Source organism: Colias eurytheme, chromosome 26 (assembly GCF_061535395.1).
Source record: "Colias eurytheme isolate Ceu_HAF_F1 chromosome 26, ilColEury1 Martin Lab GWU primary, whole genome shotgun sequence".
In the NCBI taxonomy this organism is placed as follows: Eukaryota; Metazoa; Arthropoda; class Insecta; order Lepidoptera; family Pieridae; genus Colias; species Colias eurytheme.
In genome coordinates, this window is record NC_143005.1 from 8187607 (window position 1) to 8201081 (window position 13475).

The 13475-nt window shown below is 34.9% G+C and overlaps 1 protein-coding gene across 1 annotated transcript; it reads right to left on the bottom strand.

Moving 5' to 3' along the window:
• Nucleotides 1-6633: 6633 nt before the first annotated feature.
• On the bottom strand, nucleotides 6634-10903 carry LOC149897313 (uncharacterized). The gene is made up of 4 exons (XM_090116869.1): nucleotides 10855-10903; nucleotides 10597-10770; nucleotides 8910-9091; nucleotides 6634-7969 (listed from the first exon to the last, which is right to left on the bottom strand). Exons 2-4 carry the CDS (start codon nucleotides 10763-10765, stop codon nucleotides 7604-7606), a joined length of 717 nt encoding a protein of 238 aa, XP_089972995.1. The 5' UTR covers nucleotides 10766-10770; nucleotides 10855-10903; the 3' UTR covers nucleotides 6634-7603.
• Nucleotides 10904-13475: the final 2572 nt, after the last annotated feature.

Consider the following 13475-nt stretch of genomic DNA (forward strand, 5'->3'; position numbering starts at 1 on the left):
TACTACATACAAATTGACTACTACAATTTAATGATCAAGACCTCAAGACCTCAAAACCTCTTTGTAAAAAGAGCCATGTAATAAAATTTATTTTCTGACTTATTAAAGCACCAGCAACTTAAATATTATGTAGTTCATTCATTCATTCATTCAAATATAATAAATTTAAATCAAAAGAAAGAAATCGCACATATCTTTGATCATTGCAATTATTCATTTGACACTAGAACTTCTCAAATGTGTAATTTATATGTGTAATTTCTCCGTCTCTATGAGAAACGAAAAATTTCTAGAGCCCTATAAAGTTGTTCAAAGTTGATCCAAATTTTACCTGTAGGCATTTCGGAATTTTATCCTCTATTTCATGGTCTGTGCCGTCGGCTTGACCATGTGAGATTACACCTTTATTCCAGCCCTTCAAAACCTATAGATCCATGCGTATATATACCTTCTGCGTCTGTCTAGTCGCGGCCGCCGCGCGGGGCATACCAAAGAGGATCTTTTGGGCTCGCACCTGGACCCTCTTGTGCTGAATAAAATCCGCTTCGCCCTCCCGACTGTCGAACTCGCTAGAGCCTTCTGCCCAGAATGTACCTCCCTCTCTGAAAAAACCTACAAGGAAATGAAGATTAGGATGCTTGAATGGCCTTCTTGTGTGGGGCTTTTTATTTTTTGATGTTGTCATGCCAATGAAGAAAACGTTAACTTGGTAATCATTAAAATATTAGAATGTAATCCTTATCTACTTTTCATTTCAGATGGTAATTCAGCTAAAAATTATAGGAACAGAAAGTCAAACTTCTCAATTGATGTTCAGGTTGTTTGTGACAGTCAATTAAAATGCTAAGATGCAAGATGGCCAGCATCTGTTCATGATCAGACAATTTTCAATAATTCATTTTTGAAACACCGATTTGAAAGTGGACAGTTTAGAGATGACTTACTTCTCGGCGTGCGGAATAAATTTTGCCGAATTTTCTCTCTCTTTTACCGTAATTTTCTCTCTCTTTTACCTATTATTTTTAGTATGTCTTTCCTACTCTTATCTATTTATATATCTCTCTATATACTACATACATACTCTTATATATCATATTCGTATTTTTTACTTAGCAGCCATTTTAGTGTAGATTTGGCACTTTATAGAAAAAATTATGTTATATTATAACCTCGTAGTCATAATAAACATTTTTTGACCAACAAATGTCGCTAGTGATTTATTAAGAATTCTCTATACGTTTTTTCTTTTTAAATATTGTGATGAAAGATGGAATTATTAAGGTTTCAATGCAATACTGTAGAAATTAAAAGATATATACAACCTAGTCTCTGAATAAGGCGTGATAGTGTGTGGATGTGTGTAGTGTGTCCAAGTATTATTTTATTGTATTATATATTAAAAATAATTTGCAGACATCTATAAAATTAACATTAAAAATAAAATGCCAATTACCTACGGACATTTTTCACAATGACCGAATAAATAATATATTTAATTAAAATTAAAATAAAGAAATGCGAGGTTTATTCTGTCATTGTGGAAATGTCTCAAAAAAAAATGTATGGTAGAGCTGATGGCAATGGAGCTTTGGCGCGACGGATGTACCGAGACTGTTATCCGAATCGCAGGCTGCCTAATGTCCGTGTGTTCTACAACACTTATCGTCGGCTTTCGGAATCTGGGATTCATCAAGCAGAGCCTGGAGTTAATCCGGGAAGACACGTTCCTCACGTCGAAGAACAAATACTGGCAGCCTTCGAAGTGGATCCTACCACCAGCTTGAGAACAGTAGCAAGAAATTTAAATGTGTCGGTTAGGAAAGTGTGGATTACAATGCGTCGAGAAAACATGTATCCATTTCATGGCAGAGGTGCACAAGGTTTGGAAGAAAACGACCATATCAGGCGAGTCCAGTTCTGTCGCTTTTTACTTAACGGCGACATTGATGACGCAAGGTTTTTGAAATCAATACTATGGACTGATGAGTCAAAATTTTCAAGAGAGGGCATCACTAATTTTCATAATTTGCATAAATGGGCCCCCAAGGACAACAATCCAAAATGGAAAAAACAGGTAATAATAGTAAATTTATTTATTTAATTACAGATGCTCCATTCACCTTTTACAGAACACTCTGATCAGATTATTATTTTTTGTTTTAGGTGTCATTCCAAAGAAAATTTTCAGTAAATGTGTGGGCTGGAGTAATCGGGCGATCTTTGATAGGAGCACACTTTTTACCGCATAATTTAAATGATCAAAATTATCTGGAGTTTCTTCAGTTTGACCTACCAGCCCTTCTGTATAACGCTGAAGTACCCATACTGGATACTGACAGGGAGATAATTTTCCAGCAAGACGGATGCCCGGCGCACTGGACTTTAACTGTCCGGGAACATTTAAATAATAATTGCTTCCCAGAGAGCTGGATCGGCAGGGATGGCCCCATTCCTTGGCCAGCGCGGTCGCCTGACCTAACCCCGGTCGATTTTTTTGTATGGGGACGGGCAAAGGAGCTCGTATACACGACTGAGATAGAGACTAGGGATGAATTGATCGAAAGAATTCAATCTGCATTTCGGACAATGAAAGAAGAGATGATGATAAAAATCACAACGACAGAAGTGAGAAAGCACGGGTGCATGCATACGTAACGGCGGAAGACATTTTGAACATGAAAATTAAATAAAATACAATTAAGAACAACCATGATGTGTTCAATAAACGTCGTGTGTGCCATATTCATTTTGAAAATAGATATCAAACTTGGAGTAAACGACTGAGTGTTAAATTTTTCAATTAGTATGGTGACAAAGGCTTTATTTTAAACTGACTAGGGCAAAGTGAAAGAACTTTTATTATGTTTCTAAACTTATGACAACACTTCATTAAGGAAAAAATATTTTTAATAAATATTTTTAATTTACAGCTGGTTTAAAAACAACAACACCAGCAGTGGCGGCCACACTACCATCGGTACCATTCACTTCTAAAGGTGAGATATACATAATATAGTACATAACTTAAACACAATCAATTATGCGCTATATGAAACTTGTTTGTTATTTATTATTTTTAATAAAATTAGACTTTTTCAAAGCACACAAGTTTACAGAATCCTTTTAATCTAAAGGCATAGTTTGGATGTTTGTGTATCAATCCACAGGCAACCACATTTTCTTCATAATATTAACATCCAAAACTAAAAAACATGTTTGGTAGGAAAAGGAAAGTATGCATTAATTATTTTTTTCATTTCAGGTCCAAGATGCCAACAAAGTAAGCCAACAAAAGCAAAAATCTATAGCAGTGAAATTGCTGGTTTAACTTGTTAAATGGCACTAAAGTAGATATAAATGAAAATGATGATGTCCAAAAAATGGCTTTTACATATTGTTTAAAGAGGAAGAAATAAAAATATACAGCAAAAAAGAAAACAAGAGGGTACTACGTGTATACATTCTAGCTAGTTGTAGGTATACGTATGTGATAAAAAATATTAGTTCGGCCACTTGTCGGCAGGTGCGCCTCAATCGATATCTTTGACTGACAACTCTATCTCCGTTTGTAATAATGTACTCTATGTATGCAATTTGTTTAATTCAATTTTAAAAACCGGTAATATCCCTGAACAGTTCTGTCATTCAAATATTATTCTTTTACATAAAAAAGGAGATAAATCTGACGTCAACAACTATAGACCAATAAGCCAAAGCAACTCGACGACGAGCAACCACCCGAACAAGCTGGATTTCGCGGAGGACTCTCCACCACCGATCACTTTCATACAATCAATCAAATTATTGAAAAATGTCAAGAAAATAACATCTCATTGTACATGGCCTTTGTAGATTACTCTAAAGCGTTTGATAGTATTACACACAATTCAATATTCGACGCCCTTCAAGCTCAAAATATAGGTTCTACATAATATTAATTTACTCAAAAATGTATATAACAACAGCACAGCTTCAATAAAATTGCAAACAATTGGTCCAAAATTTCAAATCCAAATTGGTGTTAAACAGGGCGACCCGTTATCTCCTAAATTATTCAATAGTACCTTGGAATATATATTCAGAAAACTTACGTCTCATATCTAAATTGACAGACCATTTGCAATAGAGCAAAACAATACCATGATGGGATGTAGATATGTTGGATAGGGTCATCAGTTTTTATAGAATCAGAAAAAATGGACTGTTCGGCTGATTTTCCACTTCTTTGATTTTGCGGCAGCTGCTGGATGGCTTGCATACAGGAATGAAGCTAAATTGTTAGAATGCCCCAAAAAAAAAAACATTTTGGACTACTTGCAGTTCAAAGTACAAAATTCGTGAATTTTATGCTGTGAGCTTCCTCAGGTGAGGTACCGACAAGCTACATGTGTTAAAGGAAGACATAAACTATTGCGGTGGAATCAGTAGTCTCAGTGGTATTTTAAAAGAGCTGGGTTACAAATATAAAAAATGGGAGTCAAAACGAAAAGTTCTCATTGAAAGACATGATATTGTGGTCTGGCGAGCTAAACATTTGCGAACAGTGAAGCGCTTGAGGGAAACTGGAAAACCAATCCATACTAATACTATAAATGCGAAAGTAACTCTGTCTGTCTGTCTGTTACTCAATCACGCCTAATCTACTGAATCAATTTTCATGAAACTTGGTATAGAGATATTTTGATACCCGAGAAAGGACATAGGCTACTTTTAATCCCGGGAAAATGACGCAATCCCGGAAATCCCACGGGAACGGGAACTATGCGGGTTTTTCTTTGACTGCGCGGGCGAAGCCGCGGGCGGAAACCTAGTTGTATATATAGATGAAACATTATAAATAAAATAAATAAATAAAAATAAATAATATACATACTGCACATGAAGTTAATAAGTGTTGGCAGGGTCCCGGTGAACCTGGAGTTTCAAAAGCAATATTTCTCTTGGTGAAAGATATATTATAGTTCATGCAGGTAGCAGGGAAGGATTTGTTGAACATTGTTTATAAAACTAAAAGTATTTCAGCAGATTACCATCACGACATGAATCGAGTGAATTTTACCAAGTGGGCAAAAGAAAAGCTTTTGCCAAACCTGTCTCAACCGTCTGTCATTGTGCTAGATAATGCATCCTATCATAGTACACGCATTAATAAGCCTCCAAATAGCAGCGACAAGAAAGACACTTTGAAAAAATGGTTGAAAGACAATGGAATAGAATATCCAGATAACGCACTGAAACCTGAACTTCTATGTTTAGTAAAAAGGAACAAAGGAGAACCAGTATTTGAAATCAATCAAATATTTGAGGAACATGGTCATACTGTTTTTAGGTTACCCCCATACCACTGTGACCTTAACGCCATTGAAATGATATGGAGCCTTGTGAAAAGACAAGTAGCATCAAAAGAATGTGAACATATCAAAAGTACATAGCAAAAGAACTATTACCAATTATAAATGAATGCTTCAAAAATATTACTGCAGAACATTGGCGAAAAGAGTGTGATCATGTGATACATGTAGAACAAAAATATTGGGAACAAGACCATTTAATTGAAGATATGCAAGAGGTTATCATAAATGTTACAGACTCGAGCACATCAAGTTCTGAAAAAGATAATTCTGTGGATCTCTCCATTAGTTCCAAAGTTCAGTCATGTCCGGCATCGAATATTTAGAATCAGACTATAGTTATGGTTCTGATCAGGGAGCCAATGAATAAATATATAAACATATTTAAATAAATGTTTAGTATTATACCTACTGAACAAATTTAGTTTAAACTGCACATTCAATCAATTTTAATCCATTCACAAATATATTTTATATTATTATGTAGATTTCTTAAACATTTTATTTATAATTTTTTAGGGTTCCGTAGTAAACAAGGAACCCTTATATGTAGGTAGTTTCGCCATGGCCCTCTGTCTGTCCGCGGCTTTGCTCAGTGAATTAGTACTCGAAAGCTATTATTGCATGAGGCATGGAAGCATACTAATCACGCCGACAGCGGTAAAATAAAATCTTGAAAAAAGACCCTTTACTTATTTCCCTTAATACATAGCATATAATCTTAATACATACAGTACATCAAAACAATTATTACGACAGTCGTTGAAAATATTATTCTTTGCAACGACTTCTTTACACAACCTTAAAATATCAAAATGTTACAGTCACCCTATAATGACATAACAGTGTTGTCAACATCATAAACACGGAAATTAATCACAGAGGCGCCCTCAAATCTTAGGACGGTTCTCTTTTCACACAGACTCTTCTACATACAAATTCACTACTACAATTTAATGATCAAGACCTCAAAACCTCTTTGTAAACAGGACCATGTAATAAAATTTATTTTCTGACTTTTTAAAGCACCAGCAACTTAAATATTATGTTGTTCATTCATTCATTCATTCAAATATAATTTAAATCAAAAGAAAGAAATCGCACATATCTTTCATCATTGCAATTATTCATTTGCAACTAGAACTTCTCAAATGTGTAATTTATATGTGTAATTTCTCCGTCTCTATGAGAAACGCAAAATTTCTAGAGCCCTATAAAGTTGTTCAAAGTTGATCCAAATTTTACCTGTAGGCATTTCGGAATTTAATCCTCTATTTCCATCGGATCTAGAATTAGAGGTTCCGCCGTTCAAAATGAACTGATCGTGGCAACACTAGCAGAATTAAAGCCTCTACTCTTAAGCAGAAAAGAGATATCGAGGGAGCTTGCAGATAGTGAGGATATAGATGACTCATCAACGCTTCGCTCATCAGCCAAGTCTGGAAAGCTAACAAGGATATATAATCTAGAACAAAATTTTAGCGAGATGAAAGAAATGCTCTCCAACATTATGGGAAGGCTTAGTAATAATGTTGATGATGAATCCAAAGGAGAGGCAGCTTATGCATTCTTCTTGATGATGAGCTACAGGAAGAATATCCAAGACAGAATCAAAAGACAATAGAATCTTCAGACTGGAAGGCCCCAGCTCTAACACCAGAGGATGATGATGATTTTGGCCTCTCGCCCCAAACTATACAACAGGAACCTCCAATTCGACACCAAAGGCACACCAAGGCAGGGTATTAAATGCATGAGACTGGGTGACTTGGGATACAAACAGATCCAGTATGCTGAGGTCCAGAAAAAGCTACAGGCGTTTCCAGTATTTGACGCCTTGAAAGTTAACCCTTCTCTTATGAAAATTAATCAGACAAATGCTTCATCTGATTCCCTATCCAAACAGGAATCCTCTTTTGGAACAATCTTACATGGGCTGCTGCTGCAACGCGAGGCTTTTACCAACACTATTAAGGACCTCTCAACAAAGCATCATTTTCTAAAATCGGATATTAAAGAAGCGCTGTCTGGACCAAACTCGGCTTTTAAGGCGGTTTCTGATGACATCTTGCAATATGTTGGTCATAAAGTGGAATTTACTAATAGAACTTCGAAGGAATGCGATTCTACCGAAAGATTAGTACTACGCAACACTGCTTAATGCCATTCCACCTTCTTCGACACATCTTTTTGATGAGCAGCAGGTCTCAATTGTTGAAGCAACCTTCACTACAAGGAAACGAATCCACACCTCAACTGCCTAATGTGTTGTCCATTTCATCGTTTGCTCCATCAAGAAGTATTAAAATATCTCTTCCCGCGCATTTCGCGTCTAGTTGCCGCATAGCATTCAAACGTTCAGTAACATGTCTCCCAAAAAACCAATAGGGCTGCGACTGTTCCACCCCACTCAAGGGAGACATAGACACTAAGAGATTATCAAGCAATTCCTTGCATTTGTTAACTTTATTCCTCTTTGATTTATTCTTTTTCCTTGGTCGATCTGTCCTCTGTCCCGTTTGTCTGATATTTAGAATATCCGTTTCATTTATATCAGATAGAGCGGTCTCAAAATTGATGTTTGCTTCTTTGCAATCTTCTTGTGTTGAATTGTATTCCTGAAATTGTTTATATTATGTGTGCATTAATTGATTTTTAACAAATGACATAAAGCCTAATTTTAAATGTAATTATAAAGACTCATATTATGTAATTGAATGGATGAAATATAAGATTTATTTCTTTAATTATTGTGGATAGGAAACAATGGTTTATGCAGCTATTGTTAAAATATTTAGATTGAAAGTTTTGTTATATTATTCCTATGATTGAAGTCACACATCATATAAAATATTTACTTTTTAACAAAAAACTAGCTTCTTTCAAATGGTCAGAACTAGATAGAATATAAATGGAACCAACCAGAGGGCACTGGCTTTCTAATAAAAAAATAATCAGTAGATTGTTCGCAGGTAAGAAACAAAAACAAATACAGTTAAATTAAGAACCTCTTTTTACGAAGTTGGTTAATGCTGAAGATATGAAATTAAAATATAAATAAATAAATCTAGATTTATGTAGGTATAAAAATGAATTCCAAATTTCATCGATCATCACACAGTTGAACTACTGGTCCGATGTCAATATTTCTTTTTTGTTATTTTTGATACAGTCAGGGAAAGGATCTTATGAATGAAAAACTTAAGAAATTTTCTCTATAAATTTATAAACTTGAAGTTTATAAACTAAATAGTTTATAAACTAAAAAAACGAAGTTTATAAATAAAATTTATAAACTTATAAACTTGAAGGTAATTGAACTTCACGCATCTGACAGTTCAAGTGAAGATAGGAAAATGTCAGCAAGTAATAAATAATCACTTCATAGCATATAAAGTTATTTTCTGTCTGTATGTATGCATGCTCAAATCTTTTAAACTACACAATGGATAATGGATTAATTCAGTATTTTTTTGTAGTCAGAGGGATTCAACAGGAAGGTTTTAGTATATTATTTATGAGGTTTTAGACAAAGCAGCAGAAATGCAAAAGATTTACCTCATAAGAGCAGTCATCCCTCTTTGTAGAATCTCTTAAGAACTGCAGCGGCTTCCACAACGGCCAGCAAGGAGTGTAGACATCATCTGGTGACTTGGCAGTCTCTTTGGACTTTAAAACTTTCCGCAGGTTATGATTAAATGTGCTTCTTATATTCACCCAGCGGTCTCTAACTGAACGAGCTGAAAATAAAATAAAAGTACTTAATACTACATATATCTTAATCTTTCTCTCAACCACCGAGCTACCAGATCCGACCGCGACACAATAGATTTTCTATTGTGTCTGTGATTCCGGGGCCTGATGGATTAATATATATAAATCTTGTGTCACAATGTTTGTCCTCAATGGACTCCTAAACCACTTAACCGATTATAATAAATTTCGCACACCATGTGCAGTTCTATCCAACTTGAGAGATAGGATAGTTTAAACATGTAGGTACCACGGGCGAAGCCAGGGCGGACCACTAGTACTATATTATGTAGTTAGATATAAGTTTCATATTATGTAAAATTAAATTGTAATATTGACATGATTTTAAAAGAGCAACTATGGAGTTTCTTGCCGGATCTTCTCCTTAGATACTGCTTTCTGAATCGGTGGTAATTGTTAAAAATATTTATTGACAATTCGAAAGTGCTTCTTAAAGAAGTCTAATTGAATAAATAAGTGTTTGAGTTTGAGTTTATCAATTTATAATTTACCTATGATATTTTCTTACCATAGTATAAAACTGCAATAGTGAAAGTTAATCACTAGACTTGGCTCTTTTTATGTTTTGAAACAATAATAATGATAATAAATACACTTTATACAGCACCAAGTAAATACACATAATGCAAGAAACAGACAATCCATACTAATATTATAAATGCGAAAGTAACTCTGTCTGTCTGTCTGTTACTCAATCACGCCTAAACTACTGAACCAATTTTCATGAAATTTGGTATGGAGATATTTTGATACCCGAGAAAGGACATAGGCTACTTTTTATCCCGGGAAAATGACGCAATACCAGAAATCCCACGGGAACGGGAACTATGCAGGTTTTTCTTTGACTGCACGGGCAAAGCCGCGGGCGGAAACCTAGTAAAGCTAAAAAGGCGGCCTTATCGCTAATATTACTTAATAATAATAATTAATGGCATTTTGTGACTTGAAACATCAATTCCACACAAATCAGCTGTACAAGCGTAATTTTACAAACATTTGGTTTTATGGCTTATTTTTCAACATGCAAGAACTCTTTTCACATTTTTTATAAGTAAACTAGATTTCCGCCAGCAGCTTCACCCACTTTGTTTAAAACCTCATAAATTATATACTAAAACCTTCCTCTTGAATCACTCTATCAATTAAAAAAAAAACACATCAAAATCTGTTGCGTAGTTTTAAAGATTTAAGCATACATAGGGACATATGGACAGAGAAAGCGACTTTGTTTTATACTATGTAGTTAAGTATGTTCCCGACATTTTATGAAGTATGAGACTTTGGAAATAATCATTGAAGTTTACGTTTTTATTCAAACTTTAAACAGTAGACTGACGGTATATATTCGGATCTTAATTGCTTCTAACATTACAAGCTATAGAACATAATATTAGATAGATAGCATTGATACATTCACAGCAATAAACATTTGGTGCGATGTCACCTTAATATAACAAATTATAAAACATACCTGTAAAACCACGTCCTAACTTCGAAGCAAATTCTGCATAAGCTTTGTATTTTTGCTGAATGTGGTGATTTGTATTACCGATTGGCTTCCAAATGAACTCTTTCTGGCGTATGAAATCAACCAATAGCAGCTCTAATTTACGAGTCCAATAACAAGGCTTACGAGGCATTATTGCTGATATTTGATATATTATGTTAGTAAATTATATAATCTTACGCAAGAATTGAATAGTAATGAATAAAATAATCGACTATTCACCATGCTTAAAAGTTAAAATGACGCAGCTTGCGTTTACAACCCCGCAATTTTTTTTCAAGTGACAACTGACATTCACAATTTCACAGAGCTGAGAGCAAGCAGTGTTCAGTGTTGCCAACTAAATTTTCGAAAAGGCACTAATAGCATCTACAGACGCTCCGATTTGGTTGGTGCCAACCATCCGACCACGACCAAATCGGAAAGTGTAGAGAGCGGTCGGTCCGACATAATTATTATTAATATTGGTTTGACGTGGTCGGATGCGCCGGCGATACCGACCAAACCAACTTCCTATCCGATCCAACCAAATTGGAACGTCTGGAAGCTTTGTTCCGACCAAATCGGCTCATTCCATAGAGTAATATAGGTAATTGGCTCATTCACATTCGCAACGCCGCCGGTGTAGGACGTCAACATGAACGCCGAGGGAGTTACGGTCACCGAACGTGACATATTAATAAAATTGCTGGAACTATATAAAGACTTTCCCTGTTTGTGGGACTTAAGTAACAAAGATTACGCAAATAGAGATGCCAGAAATCAAGCGTATTTTATTATGTTAGAAGTATTAAAAAAAATTGACAGTGCGGCTACATTAAAAACCTTAAAAAATAAGTTGTAAGAGCCGCATATGACTGTAATTTTCTCTATTTCTATAGTAGAATTTAGCCCATTCTCTTCGTACTATGGTCAACTGACATATTACTCTATGGTCAACTGACAGCTGGAAGGCCAACCGTCGGACAATCTGTAGCAATGTTGGAATGGTTGCCTTGTCGGTTCCGATATGGTTGGCACCAACCAAATCGGAGCGTCTGTAGATACATTAAGCCAACAGCAAAAAAGCCTGTAAAAAACATGTAAAAAAAGCACTATTATTTTCAGTCCAAAAGGGCGCTTAGCGTTAAAAAATCCTTTAATTACTAAGAAAAACCTTTTTATTAAGAAATAAATAATCTTTTATTCACTTTCATCATTGGACCCTTTGACCCGGTTTCGATTGAGTTGTAATTATTTAAATCTGTAAATACTTTTAAAACCCACGATTTGTATAACTTCCTTGGGAATTTCGTAGTTGAAGCAAGATTTATTCATTGCTTCTATGCCCGTCCGAATATAATTATCAAAAAAAATTGAGCAAGCGCAGACCCATTCGATATCGTTGTTTTACGTTTGTATTACGTTCTTAAAAAGCACTAGATTCGGTACTAGGCATTAAAATTTAATTTTAAGTACTAATACATGAAAAAAAGCGCTAGATCTAGTGCCGAAAGCACTAAGTTGGCAGAACACGTAGTATTTGTATTCTCTTTGGGCAGAACTGAAAGCTGTGACTGAAAGCAAACTGTACATATTATCACTACATAGTATTAAGCAAAGTCGCTATCTCTGTCCCTATGTCCCTTTGTATGCTTAAATCTTTAAAACTACGCAACGGATTTTGATGCGGTTTTTTTTAATAGATAGAGACTAGAGTGATTAAAGAGGAAGGTTTTAATATAATTTATTCGGTTTTAAATAAAGCGGGCGAAGCCGCGGGCGGTAAGCTAGAAGCAATATTTAAGTAACTAGCGGTCCGCCCCGGCTTCGCCCGTGGTACATAATATTTACGTTTTCTCTACATAAAAACCATCCTCGTACTTCAAGGAATATAATAAAAAAAGAATGATCGAAATCGGTTCAGCCGTTCTCGAGTTATGCGCTTACCAACACATTTTGCGATTCATTTTTATATATAAGATATGTGACATTGACTGGTGAAATGTGAATGGTGCATGTCAATGTCATCTGCTTTTTTCTTATTGCCACATATAAAAACACCTTTTTTATATGTATTTTATAAAATAAAGATTAAAATATCAAATATCTGCTTATAATTATCTTTTTTATTAAATCTCCACCTGTCTGTATGTACCTACTTGATTATGTTTTTTTAATCTTCGACACGTAAAGAAAAATTAAAAATATTGTAAGTTTTTATTTCCCCAAATAAATTGAACAAACTTTAAATTCTAAAAAAGATTATTACTTATTACATAATACATTAGTAAAGACAATAAAAATATTATATACTACTAGCGGTCCACCCCGGCTTCGCCCGTGGTACATATGAAAAATAGATGTTGGCCGATTCTCAGACTTACCCGTTATGCACAGAAAATTTCATGAGAATTGGTCCACCCGTTTCGGAGGAGTATGCAGACTAACATTGTGACACCAGAATTTTATATATAAGAAGATGTATCAATGAGTAATAAGTCAAGATGGGGTTTTGAGTTTCCGTCTGATCTAAGTTCAAGTACCTATAACGTCGTTTAACTGGACTGTGCAGTGTGCACCAAATTTATTTGTTTTGATAAAATATGGCCATGATCTTTTGCTATATCTAAGGTTGATTTTTCCTTATAAATGAAAGCTAACCAAAAACGGTCCGAGCGAGAGACAATAAAAGGTAGCCTATGTCCTTTCTCGGGCACCAAATATCTCCATACCAAATTTCATGCAAATTGGTTCAGTAGTTTAGGCGTGATTGAATAACAGACAGATAGACAGAGTTACTTTCGCATTAAAAATATTAAGTATGTATAATATAATAATATTGTATTGAAATAACATCATGT

Bases quoted from the DNA above. Each gene is read 5' to 3' on its own strand.
- LOC149897313 (XM_090116869.1), bottom strand. From the start codon at position 10,765: ATGCCTCGTAAGCCTTGTTATTGGACTCGTAAATTAGAGCTGCTATTG. The intron at 9,092-10,596 runs GTATGTTTTATA...TTTTATTTTCAG, and splicing joins GTTAGGACGTGGTTTTACAG to CTCGTTCAGTTAGAGACCGC. The intron at 7,970-8,909 runs GTAAATCTTTTG...AAACAATTTCAG, and splicing joins GGGATGACTGCTCTTATGAG to GAATACAATTCAACACAAGA.